The 13,591-nt window shown below is 48.1% G+C and overlaps 1 protein-coding gene across 1 annotated transcript; it reads left to right on the plus strand.

The window, feature by feature from the left end:
• Window positions 1–912: 912 nt before the first annotated feature.
• Window positions 913–7,046, plus strand: LOC118900435 (GTPase IMAP family member 6-like). Its single transcript, XM_036862782.1, has 3 exons — window positions 913–1,153; window positions 3,224–3,311; window positions 5,655–7,046. Exons 1-3 carry the CDS (start codon window positions 992–994, stop codon window positions 6,398–6,400), a joined length of 996 nt encoding a protein of 331 aa, XP_036718677.1. The 5' UTR covers window positions 913–991; the 3' UTR covers window positions 6,401–7,046.
• The last annotated feature ends 6,545 nt before the right edge of the window (window positions 7,047–13,591 follow it).

A 13,591-nucleotide genomic window follows, 5' to 3' on the forward strand; every position in this document is an offset into this window, starting at 1 on the left:
ATGTGTGTGTGTGTGTGTGTACACACATGCATGTAGAGAGACTTATTATAAAGAATTGGGGGCTTCCCTGGTGGCGCAGTGGTTGAGAATCTGCCTGCCAATGCAGGGGACATGGGTTCGAGCCCTGGTCTGGGGAGATCCCACATGCCACGGAGCAACTGGGCCCGTGAGCCACAATTACTGAGCCTGCGCGTCTGGAGCCTGTGCTCCGCAAAAAGAGAGGCCGCGATGGTGAGAGGCCTGTACACCGCGATGAAGAGTGGTCCCCACTTGCCGCAACTAGAGAAAGCCCTCGCACAGAAACGGAGACCCAACACAGCCATAAATAAATAAATAAATAAATAAATAAATAAAAGAACGTGAATTTCTTTAAAAAAAAAAAAAAAGAATATGATCTTGGATTACTTAACAAACCAAGGAAAACAATGAAATAAAACCTCAATGTTCCCAGTCTTTCTACAAAAAAAAAAAAAAAAAAAGAATTGGCTCGTGTGGCTCCTGTGGTCCACGGGATTATGGAGCTGATGAGTCCCAAGATGTAGGGTCAGCAAGCTGGAGGCCCTGGACAGCCAGTGAAGGGCTGAAGGAGGAGCCTGGGGGAGGAAGAGAGACAGTGAATATCCGTCATGACCCGGAAGGCAGAGGATGTCTGCAGGAAGTGGGGAATTCTCAGAAAAGGGAGGAAATCAGTAAAAAGTAATTCCCCCGGAGCAACATTTTCTGAGAGATCTGCTGCTTTGCTTTAGGCCTCTGGGTTCTAGCTGTGCTAGTTCAGAATAAAAATAATAACAATACGCGTGTTCTTGTTTTTCCTGTGGCTGTTATCACGACTGCAGAGGAAGTGCAGCCGGCAGAGCTTTCTGAGTCGGGAGGGCCGGCCTTGTTGTTCCTACCACTTCCTCTTCCCTCAGCTCACAGCTCACGGCTGCGCTTTCAAGGGCAGTTCTTGAGCTGAGCTTTCAGATCACATTTTGCTGAAAAACTATAAGCTATGTTCTCTATCTATTCATATGCCTGGGACACTTTCTTTTACCTTCTCCATTCAGCCTGCAATGTGGCAGCTCTAAAAGGGGAAACCAAGAATTCACGAGTGCCCGCGACCCCGGGAGACACAGGACACGGCCATTCCTTCTGCCCAGGGGGCAGCGGGGCGGTAAGTCCGAGTGTGTGGGCACTGTCTGTGTGTGATGTGTATTTGTGTTTGTGTGTGTGTCGTGTTTGAGAGTGTGTAGTGGGGATGGTGTGGGTAGTGTGTGTGTGTGTATGTGTGTGTTGTGTATGTCTCTTTGTGTGTAGGTGAGTGTATGCGGGTTTTCTGTGTGTGTTATGTGTGTGTGTGTGTGTTGTAGGTATGTTTACACGTTTGTGAGTATATGTGTGTCAGTGGAGTGTGTGTCTCATATTCGTGTATGTATGTGTTTGTGTGCTGTGTTTGTGAATATATATGTTCATGTATGTGTTGTGTAGGTATGTGTGTGCTATGTTTGTGTGTGTTTGTACTTTTGTGAGTGTATGTGTGTAAGTAGTGTGTGTGTGTGTGTGTGTGTGTGTGTGCACGCGTGTCTGAGGTACAACAAGAGGAGCCGGGGCTAAGAAGTCAGGAGGACCTTGAACCCTTTGTGCTCTGCCTGGAACTCACTGCTTGCTCCTGGGCAAGACGCTTCTGTGAGTTTCACTGTTTTCCTGAGAAACCTCACAAAGGTGACGTATCTGCTCCGTGTTGGAGACAAACCCTGCGGCACGTGGCACACGTGTGATGCCCTGTCGGGCAGGGTGTAGGCTGAGGCGGCCAGGGGCCGGGCAGACGCGCTGTCTGGGCACGAGGGTGGAGCGCAGGGTCTGCCTCACCCACCTGCCCTGGTCCCGGCCCGGCCTGTATCTTCTCACCACCCTTCTCTCTAGAGGAGGAAGGAGGTTTCCTGGGTGACGTGCTGCCTCCGTCTCTACCGATGATGTAAGGGCACCAAGGACAAAGAGATTGAGGGATCCCCACTTTGCAAAGCCGGGGCCCCTTGAGAGGTAGAAGCCTGCGTCCTCACGAGAACGCGGCTGAACAGGTCTGGGCGAACATGCTCACCTGGCCTGCTCACTCTCCCCGGAAGGTCACCAAACCTCCGGGGCTGGGTCCGCTCTCAGCTGGCACGTTAGAGCTGACATCACGGAACCCCCAGTCCTGCGGCCACAGCCCCGCAGTTCCCCGGCCAGCCCCTGGGATCTGGCGAGGACTGAGGTGGTGGGCCAGGTGAGCAGAGAGCCTTAGCCCCCCAGGGATGCTGTGGTGACGGGAAAGCTGTGTCTATGGACGATCCCCCGGGGCTACCATCCCCTTCAACTCAGAGCCTCCATCTGGAGAGTGCCATCTGACTGTGATTGTCTCTGAGTGTCCTACACATTCCAGAAAAAGTCATGGGGCCACACGGTTCCCTCCCCATCCCACAGAGAATACCAAGCAGATACAACACGATGGGCTCCTGAAACAGGGAACCGTGTTGGTCTGCAGGGTGGCACGGATGGAAGGCAGGGTACGCTGCTCTCTCCTCAGGATGACGGGAGTTCCCGGGTGGGTGACACGGCCCTCCTTCGCAAAGAGGACTAGGAATCGCTCTACAGAAGGTCAAAAAATGTGTTGGAATCTTCTACAGGGAAGAGGTGTCACGAACATGTAGTTGTGGCCCAGCATTCACACCTCCAGGGACGCTGAGGCCCAGGCAGTGCGACCACCTAGTTGCTGGCCTGGGGAGGAGCGCCGAGGCCCCCGGGACCCCAGCAGGACCGGGACGGGGCCCCACGTGGAGAGGAAGCCTGTCCGAGTCCGCCGTCCTCCTCACCACCCAGCTCTTGGCCTCTGCGGCCCTTGCTGCCACGCTCTCCCCGCAGATCATTCTGGCCCCAAGAGCCCCTCACCAGCCCCTCCAGCAACTGCCTGCTCACGTCCCCCGGGCACGCTGGCCACTGCTCCCAGGGCAGTATCTGTCAGGATGCATCCCTGATCTTTTCTCTCCATCACAGAATCACCCCAAAATGGAGACCACAGTGCAGGGCGAGAAAGGAGGAAACAGGGGCCCTAAAGGATGTAGAGGGTGTCTTAGACTCCCCCCCCAACTCCTTCTCTCCCCCCCAAACCAATGCAAACAACTTCCTTTTGGCAAGAGAAAGGCAAAAGTCAGGTGCCTCTTAAAACTCGGTGGAAAAATCAGTAAGACATATGATTATTTTTTTCTAGTCGGAGGAAGAAGAATATGATGAACTCATTTTCCCGGAGAATCGCGAGGAAGGCCTGTCTCAGGATCCTACACAAGATGGGTCAGGAGGTAAAACATCTTTCCAGCAGACATAAAACTTGAGAGAGGTCATGGTCGGGGGACCTGTGAGGTGCAGGGGGTACGCTGGGAGAGGCAGCAGGAGTTCCGCCTGTCAGAGATTTGCCCACCCGGAGCCCATCGAAGGACGTTTGGGTCGGGCCTCTCTTCAACCTGGCCAGATAGGAGGGAAAGGTCCCTGACGGGCGCAGTGGGCCGAAGGGGTGAGGGACAGCACCGACTGCCCCTTCACTGAGTCTCAGGAAGGATGTGCGGAGTGGGTGTGAAAAATGACTCGCCCCAGGCCTCCGTGTGGGCATCTTGCTGGCTCAAGTGTGAGAGCTCTCAGGGTCACGAGGGCTGCAAAGTACTAGTGAACAAGCAGGATGCACTCAGGCGCCCCCAGGACCGGGCTCTGTCTTCCCAAGGGGCTCCCTCCCCACAAAAGCTGTTGCATCAGGGTCAGGGGCTTAACTTTCATGGGCTCAACTTCGCCATCTAGCCTGAGGAAACAGAATTTAGGAATATAGGAATGCGGGAAATCCATCCACTTTCCTGGCCAGAAGAATTGATTTGTGATTCATCATGCATTTCTACACGACTGATTTTTTTTACTATATGAACTTTAGTGACCTGAGCCATTGAGAGAAAGCCATATTAATAAGCTGCAAAGGAAATTACAATACAAGTGCTGACACCTGATTTCCCCTTTTTTTGCAGCAATCGAGATTAAGCATTACTTTAAAAATCTGGCTTTAAAGTCCAATGGCGTGGGCGCCTCCAGGCTTGCCCAGATGGGAGACCCTTGTCTCCCTCCAGCTTTGCATTGGAGGGTGGAGATGAACACTGCACCTTCCCTGCTTCTGTGAAACTCCCACCCATCCACTCAAATTCCTTTCAAGCCACCTGAGGGAAGCTGGAGGGAGCCAATATCATCCAGTCAGAACTGGTCGGTGGGTCAGCCAGCCAAGAGAGAAAGGCAGCAGAAACACGTTGCTGGAGATTTGGAAGAAGGAGGTGCCAGTCCTACTTTCAGGAGACCAGGGCTCTGTCACTGAGACACATCGATGTCTTCAATGTGGAGCAGACTTGGAAACCGGCTGGGGTTTGGCTCTTCTCTATGTGCTCTGGCTCCTGGGACCGGCAAGGCCAGGAGAAGGGAATTCCCTTCCTGCCCTCCAGCTCCGGTCATTTCTAAAAAATCTGGACATTGGGTTTCCAAGTATTAGATTGGCATGACACAGCTTCTCTCAGCTGACGGCTCTGACGTTCTGCTGGGGGAGAATGTCCAGGCCCAGCTCCAAGGACGTAGCTTAAGATTGTGACCCCAGTGTGCAGCTGCGCTGTGGAGCTGGGGGTCGGGCTGTAAAGAACCCACCCTCACAACACTCCTCGCTGGGAAAACTAAAGGTAATGTGACGTGGTCGATCACGTCAGGGAGAGGACCGACACAGAGGCTGTGTGCTTTCAATTTCACCACTCTTCCTGAGAAGGGTCTCCAATCAGAGGTACTCGAGGAAGCTCAGGGTCCCAATTCATGACGGGATGATTCCCACATAGGTGACCCTGAGAAGAAGTTTCAAAACCTAAACATAAAATGTAGCTTTCTACCATATGATCCAGCAATTCCACTTCTGGGAATATAGCCCAAAGAACTGAAACAGATATTGAACATATGTGCGCTAAGGTTCATAGCAGCATTATTCACAATAGCAAAAAGGTGGAAACAACCCCAAAGTCTATATATATATATATATATATATATATATATGAATAAACACAATGTGGTCTACACCTACAGTGGAATATTATTCAGCCTTAAAAAGGAGGGAAATTCTGACACAGGCTACAACGTCGATGAACCTTGAAAACATTATGCGAAGTGAAATAAGCCAGACACAATAGGGCAAATATTGCCTGATTCCACTTATATGAGGTCCCTAGAATAGTCAAACCCATAGAGACAGAAAGAATAGTGGTTATCAGGCGTTAGGGGGAGGGAGGAACGGGGCGTTAGCGTTTAACGGGGACAGGTTTCAGTCTGGGAAGATGGAAAATTCTTGAGCTGCACAGTGGTGATGATTGCACAACCATATGAAGGTACTGAATGCTACACCTAAAAATGGTTAAAATGGTAAATTTCCTGTTATGTATATTCTACCATAATTTTTTTCTAAAAGTTACAAAAAGAGAGAGGGAAGGAAAGAACGTGAGCCTAGGGCACGTCTCAGATGCTGACGCTGGTCTTTCCTTCTCCTGGCCTCCCCCCACCCCACCGATCATTCTGCCCCTGGTGAGCCTGAAGTGGGTGATGGGCTCTAACCCCGGCCCCCCACCTTCTCTGGATGCTTCCAGGGCTGCGGGAGGATGAAGGGACCCCGCAGAGGCTGAGGCTCATCCTGGTGGGAAAACCCGGAAGCGGGAAAAGCGCAACAGGAAACAGCATCCTCGGCCGGAGAGTGTTCAAGTCCAAGGTCAGCGCCAGGCCCGTGACCAAGGCCTTCCAGCGGGGGCGCCGAGCGTGGGCGGGGAAGGAGCTCGAGGTCATCGACACCCCCGGCCTCCTGTCCCCGGGGGCGGCGCCGCCAGGGCGCGCTCGGGGCGGCTGCGAAGCCATCGCCTTCTCGTCGCCGGGGCCGCACGCGGTGCTCCTGGTGACGCCGCTGGGCCGCTTCACCGAGGAGGATCGGGAGGCGGTCGGGCGCCTCCAGGAGCTCTTCGGGGCCGCCATCCTGGCCCGCACCATCCTGGTGTTCACGCGCAAGGAGGAGCTGGACGGCGGCTCGCTGGAGGAGTACCTGCGAGACACCGACAACCGGGAGCTCGCCAAGCTGGACGTGCTCTGCGAGCGGCGACACTGCGGCTTCAACAACAAGGCGCAGGGGCCGGAGCAGGAGGCGCAGCTGCAGGAGCTCATGCGACACATCGAAGGCGTCCTGTGGGAGCACGAAGGCCGTTACTACAGCCGCCAGGCTTACCGCCCCCCCCAGCGGCACGTTCTGCGCCAGCGAGGGCGGGAGGGCCGGGGCCCCCAGGGCCAGGGAAGGGCTCAGCGAGGAGCCGAGCCGGCAGGGACTGCGGCGCATCCAGAAGGAATCTGAGCGCACTCGCGGACAGCTCCTGGAGAGGCCGCCCAGCTGACACGCGCTGCATTTCACGCAGCCACGGCTGCTTCCTGCGGCCTCCCTCGGCCCCGGGGTCTGGCTTCCAGCCCCTCCCTGGCTCTCTCCGTCCCACAGGTCAGGTCACCGCCCCTCCCAGTGTCCAGGGCAGGGTCTGGGGCGGCGAGCGGTGCGCGGGCTCCTGAGTTGCCAGGTCCTTCATCACACCTTCCAGAACCCGCGGGCCCTCCCTCCTCCGTGCCCCTCCCTCCTCACGTCTCCTTGGCGTTCCGAGTCTGCAGTAGAACACCGGTAGAAGCACAGCTTCCTGCGGGCAGGCCCGAGCCTCATTCGTCCGTGTAACTCCCACAGCATCCTGGCCACTGGAGTCGCCGCTTAAACGTCGATGTAGCAGATCAGGGTGGGATGTCGACCAGGTGCCTCTGCATCTCTTGGGCTGTGTCCTTGCCCGCTAAGGGGGCAGGCACGATGACTTTTGAGGCCCTGCACCGTGTGGGGCAGGGCAGGCACTGGGCTGGGGAGGAGAAAGCCAAGTAGAAGCGGGAGGGGGAGAAGGCACAGCCCTTTTAGTCACTCTTGAAAGAGGCCACCCAATCGCAGCCAAGGAGCCCCGTGGGAACCTCTGGGTGGGATGATGGGCAGAGCGCGGCAGGGGTATCCAGGGGGCAGGTCTGGTCAAGAAGTGGAGCCTAGACCTGGCTGCAGGACGTGGAGGCCCCCGGAGGTGCCGAGCGGGCCTGGGCAGAGAGGAGCACTTCCCTGAGGCAGACTCGGACTAGGGAGGTCACACACCTGTTGCTGCCCCTCGTGATGCCTGCCGTCCGGCCGTAGAGGACAGAGGCGATGTTCAGCCCCGCCTCTGCTTCACCTGCAGCCGCTTCCCTTCTCCCTTGAGAGTGGAGAGAAAGTGTGGGTGGGGTGTGTCTTGGTGTGTAGGTGGGTCCCCAGCAAGGTATTCTGGTGCATAGAATGGGGGGAGGCAGAGAAGAAAGGGAAGCTGCAAAGAAAGGAAGCAGGTGAATGATGTAAAACGTCCTAGGGAGCAGCCTGCCGGGCTGATGGGGAGAGCCCTGCAACACGTGGCTGTCATCTTCTCCAGGCGCAGCGGACTCCTAAGAAAGCTTAAGCATTTCTTTTGCTAAAAGATTCAGACAAGTGTCTCGAGGCAGAACAGAGACTTATTTTGGTGTATGCTTAAGATAGCCTTTGTGCCAGACCATTTATTAAGTAGATGATCCGTGTCCCGCTGAACTGGAACGCAACATTTATCATATGTTAAATTTTCATATTCCCTAAGATCTCTGTCAGGATTTTCGCTTCTGTTCTTGTCTTCTGACTTTTCTACTCCTGCATGAATAAAACATGGGTTTGATTAGAGTGGCTTTGATTATATGTGACACACCGATTTCCTCCGCAGTCTCCATTTTTGTATTTCCTTTGTTATTTTCAGGCATTTATTCTTCTGTGTGAAAATTAAAATCGCTGTGTTTAATTTTCATAAAAGAATCTTGTTGGGATTCCAGTTGGAATTGTCTTACTTTTATGTATTAAATTTGGGAGGATTGGAAGTAAGATAAGTCAGAGAAAGACAAGTACTGTGTAATATATATCACTTATATCTGGAATCTAAAATGTCAAACCTGTTTAAAGAAAAAGTAGAACGGTGGTTACCAGGAGGTAGGGGCACAGGGGATAAGACTGGTGGTATTTAAGGGTACAAACGTGTAACAAGCACTAAATAAGCCATAGAGATCTAAGGTCCAGTATATAGAATGTAGACAGTAACATTGTACTCTAAGTACGTGATGTGATGAATATTGTTACAACAGCAGTCATGCTACAATATATAAATGTACCAAAGTAACACCCTGCACACCTTAAATTTACACAATGTTAAAAGAAAATCTTTAAGTTACATTAAAAACCTAAAACATTAAAAAATTGGGAGAATTGGTAAATGCCTCCACGGTAAGTGAATTAAGGCCATCTTGTTTCTAAGTGAATAGACTCATGACTTCAGAACTATTGAAGTCAAAGCTAAAATCATTTGCATTTCCTTTAGGAGAAGAAGATAAATTTCTTTAATTTAGTTACTTTTGTTTGAACTCTGCTGGCTTGATTGATTTCATAATGGAAAAAACAAGCACTTGACCAAATGACACCCATCCAGTGACTCTAAATGGTGCATCACTCAAAACATGTCATTCATTAAAAATTCTAAAGGAATTGTTTAAAATTATATCGAATACGGGGTTTTCTCTCCTTTATTACTAAAAATCAGGGAAAATACCTCCCACGACTTTTCAGAAGGAGGGATAGATGTTGCTTCATGCCATCACTCCCTCAGCATCAGAGAACGGGGAAAGCATGTGTCGGTATGTTCTGGAAACTCCATGGTCTGTGTACCAATAGGAAAGAAGTGGTGTGGGTGAGGGAAGGGGCGGGGGAGCAGAGAGGGTTGTCTTGGCCAAGGCTGTGAAAATAGTGAACTTTGGAATTCATTATTCTCAAAAAATATCTCTACACTGGAGCAAAGCATGAAAAACACAGATCTGGAGAATCCGAAGTGCCCAGTGAGCGCATAGGCTGCTTTCTCCTTGGGGGGTCAAAGCAGCAGCTAAAAATCCCAGGGAAGGTTTCCAGCTCCCAATCCTCCCGTAATGACATTCATACACGATGTAGAAAATTCAAAATAAGAGAATTTCTAAACAACTGTTAGAAGATACTGAGAAGTGACCAAAGACAGGGAGACACTATAAGGAACTTGACACTTATCATAAGGGGCCATGCAGCTACCACTTTTATGTGGCTTTCCCCCGAGAGCACTTTCGCATCCTGCTGACCCAGGGATATCGCTCAAGCAGAAATTCACAGTGACCTGAGAGGAAGAGGATTGAGTTTGGGGGCAGCCAGAGAGGGTAGAAATTGATGGAGAACTCCCCAAAGGAGCCACACAGGGGGTTGGGTGGGAACATTAGAAATTCTTCATATAAACTCCCTTCAAATCTTTGCCTGACCCATGAACGGTAGTCTCTAAATGGTCCAGGGGAAACTTTTTGGAAGGCTGAAAGAGCTAGTTAGTGATTTCAGCAGTTGCCCTCAGCAGCAAAGACAAAATTTGAGATTCCGGTCCACCAAGTATTCCACTGAAATACCAACGGGAGTAAAATCACATCAGGACTAAGGAACTTGCTGTAAAAGAGCAAAATTGGAATAGCCCCTTGCTAATGACGTCGACAACCAAGCCTTCCCAAGTTCAAAGGGATCTGCCAGTAATTTAAGTGCCTGCTAGAGCAAACACAGCACTCTTCAGAAGAGCATAATAATATCCAGAGTCCCTACAACATACTATCGACAATATCCTGTAAACTATTAAAAATTCTTCTTGTCTAACATAAGGATAGAAAGCTATAAAATTTCCCTCTACACATGTTTATCTACATCTCACACATTTTTGTGTATTCTGTTTTCACTATCACTCAGTTTATAATATTTTGCATATTCTTTGTGATAGCTTTTTTCACTCATGGATTATTTAGGAGTATGTGTTTAATTTCCAAATATTTGAGTATTTTCTAGAAACTGCAATATCCAATATGGTAGCCACCAGCCATATGTGGTTATTGAGCCCTTCAAATGTAGCTGGTGTACCTGAGAAATTGAATTTTAACTTTTATTTCATGATAATTTGCTTTAAACACTGAAACACTGTAAAATATTTTGCCATGAAACACAGCTTTGTTGTTTGGGTAGAAATACACTTCACTCTAACTGTTGTATCACATATTATTGCTGTATTGCAATGTAAATTTTGGCCACATTTATTGTTTCTAGTATGAGAACATATGTACATCATTGATCTAGTTAATGTCAGAAGATTGATTCCCTTTGAACGATCTTCCTAATCCAGTGACGTAATACTTTTATTTAAATACTTTGTGTAGACAGCATGAGTTATAGTGATACCTATCTACATTGTAGTTGGTCATTAAATTTAAATACGGTTTATTATTTTATTTATAATAGGGTTAAGTTAAATCTTTTAATTTAAAAAGAAATATGGACAATATTTAAACTTTAAAATGAAGGCATGATATTGATGCAGAATGAATGGAGATGACGAAGCAGGTAATAAAACTGGAACAGGACAGAGAAAAAGAGACTGGAAGATGTGTTATAACATTCACAATGGCAATTGCAATTTGCTGCAGTGTAGCAAAACCAAAAAAAAAAAAAAAAAAAAGCTGTTAGAGACCTTTTCAGCAAACACATACAGGATGTGATAAAATGTTTCCTCTCAACCATCAAAAAGAGACTTGACAAAACTAGTAACTGAAGCCAGAATTAAATGTCCAACAAAAAAACTCTAGAGAACTTTTAATAGGCTCTGAGCTTGTAACTTGGGCCAGGTATAAAACAGTTTGGATTACTGCATGAAAAAGAAAAACACTTTTAATTGGAGAGATGGTGAAAAAAACTTATTACTTTGGTTATGGAAAGTGGTATTGCAAATTTTTAAAAAAAAGACTAAAAATTCTAAAGTATGCAAAACACGAAAGACCTTCCATCAAGGCTCCAAACAATTACCCAGAGAAGGCAAGACTTTTAAAATAATATTAAAGATGAATTGATTTAAGGTTTGAAAAATTGCAAGTCTCTTTTTTTAGAGCCATATGAGAAGTGTGACTTAAGACATGATCTGAATGATACTTTGAGTATGCCTTAAAGTCGTCCCACGTCTAGGAAAAGATGTAAACTCAGGGCAAAAAAAAAAAAAAAAAAAAAAATTAAATTAGGGGTATAGATATTTTTAAATCTTTCAAATCTTTCAGAGGAGAATTTAATAGATACTTGGCAACAAATTCCTTATGATGGAAGCACATGCAATAATCTCCAGTCTCACGCTCGTACTCTGTGCCCCAGAATTCCTGGACCGTGCTCTTCTCTGCTTCTGGATCCTGCCTTTATTTTGCCTCGACTGTTTCCAGTAACATTTCATCTCTCTCCACGTATGCAGAGTATTCGATTAGGAAAACTGAAGCCAATCTAGGTATTAAAAGTAGGATGAACTCTGTTTTTCCTTCTAAAATGGTAAAAAAAAAAAAAAAAAATTAAGTTGCCTTTAGATACATTAGATTGGTGAGTGTATGGCTTCCATCCATATCTTTCTTTTTCTTTTTCTTTTTTTCATCTTTATTGGAGTATAACTGTTTTACAATGTTGGGTTAGTTTCTGCTGTACAACAAGGTGAATCAGCTACATGTGTACATATATCCCCATATCCCCGCCCTCTTGAGCTTCCCTCCCACCCTCCCTATCCCACCCCTCTCAGTTGTCACAAAGCATCGAGATGATCTCCCTGTGCTATGCAGCAGCTTCCCACTAGCTATCTATTTTACATTTGGTAGTGTATATGTGTCAATGCTAAAAGTTGGATGAACTTTGAATCCAAGGAATGAAAGGCTTGCCCAGGCCTGGGGAGCGAGGTGGTGTGCTGAACTGGGTGATTTTCAGCAGCCTTGAGCTGTGAAACACACCTCTGTCTCCCCATAGTCTATTTGCAATGGTTGCCATGGTACTCCTTCTCCAGCAAGTTCCAAATCTTGTGGGAGTGCTTCTCATTGGCAGACTCTGACCCGGACCTGTAGGGAAAGGGGTGATAAGGAATGCTGGCCCAGGCTCCTTCCCTGAGATGCAGAGAACCCAGGAAGAATCAATGGTGCCACGTTTACAGCATTCAGCACAGCTGAATAATTCAGATGGAAGGATTCACTTATATCTGACCTTATGGAACACTTTCTATCTCATCCACGACATCAAATAGGAGTTTACACCTTGGTATGCCTGGGACAAAGTATGAAAATATTATCTTGAATTTTCATTTCAACACGTACTGCCTCAGTAGTGGGTGGCAGCTGACTCTTCCTGTTTCACTCCTCTGTACCAACTTGCTGGCACCATGAGGCCCTCACTAAATATTTTTTCACCCTCCCCCTTGGAGAGTTGGTGAAACGTGGCTCAAGCTACATTTCCACAGCATGGAGAGTCCAAAATCTTTCTTGTTCTTTCTGGGAATTTCCTGAGCTCACTTCTTTATGCGTCCCTGTACTTTCTCAGTCGTGTACCACTCTTCTCTATTTGACCCAATTTCATGAGGACTCAGAATTCACTTCTTTAGCTGGTTTCCACAATAACCACGTATACTAAGCATTTTATGCGCTTTGGCGTCTTTCCTAGCGATTTTGAAACTCAGGGGGAGGGTCCCACAGGCAGCAGTGGGCGTTAGTACATCAAGTCGACTGCCCTCCCTCTAGCTTGGAAAGAGGAAGTGCTAGTCCCTCCAGAACCCAGGAGGGAGAAACTCCGGAGTGACACTTCATAAATGACCTCCCTCTCACGAAAGGCAGAGGGATTGATCTGTTTGGGGATGTTAAAATGTTAGGAGAGCCATTAGACCCATTAGACCACTTCCTGCTATGAGTTTTACTTTTCAAAAACAGGAAACAAATGGCCCTCTCTCCCTTTTGACCTGCTGTGATCAGATATGACCAACACTTTTGGTTCCTTGTTTCATCCTATAAGCAGACCAAAAATGTCCTCTTTCTGGTGGTCCAGAGGAGTCTTACTTTCTGGGTTTCACCTTCTCAGACTATGACTCTTTGGTTGTCAGGTGGCCCCATTATGTGAAACTAGCTCTCTTCCATTTCAGGGAAAAGAAGGAAGACTCCTAACTTTGGTTTTTCATCCCTGCTCTGGTCTCCACTTCATCTTTACTAGGGAGTCCTAGAATTCTGGTAACACCATGGTACTTAGTTTTCTTTGATTCAGTTCTTTGTGTGGATAGTTTTCCTGCAGAATCCTGGAGGGGAGAAGGGTCTTTGGCTCCCTGGTTCTAGCTGGTAACATTTGGAGCAGGGGAAATGCCTTGAAAATCATTGAAGTGACTTTCCCTTTGTTTTTCAAGCACAGGATATTTGCTCCAGTGTAATCACTCTCAAAGTATAGTCCTGGACCAGCGGGATCGGCAATGCCAGGGAACTGGTTAGGAATGCAGATTCTCAGGTCTACTGACTCAGAAACTTTGTACGTTAACAAGTCTTCCAGGCAACTCTGATGCATGCTAATGCTCCACAAAATACAGAAAAAACCTGAATAATCAGATTTTAATAT

The sequence above is a fragment of the Balaenoptera musculus genome, chromosome 9 (assembly GCF_009873245.2).
Source record: "Balaenoptera musculus isolate JJ_BM4_2016_0621 chromosome 9, mBalMus1.pri.v3, whole genome shotgun sequence".
Classification (NCBI taxonomy): Eukaryota; Metazoa; Chordata; class Mammalia; order Artiodactyla; family Balaenopteridae; genus Balaenoptera; species Balaenoptera musculus.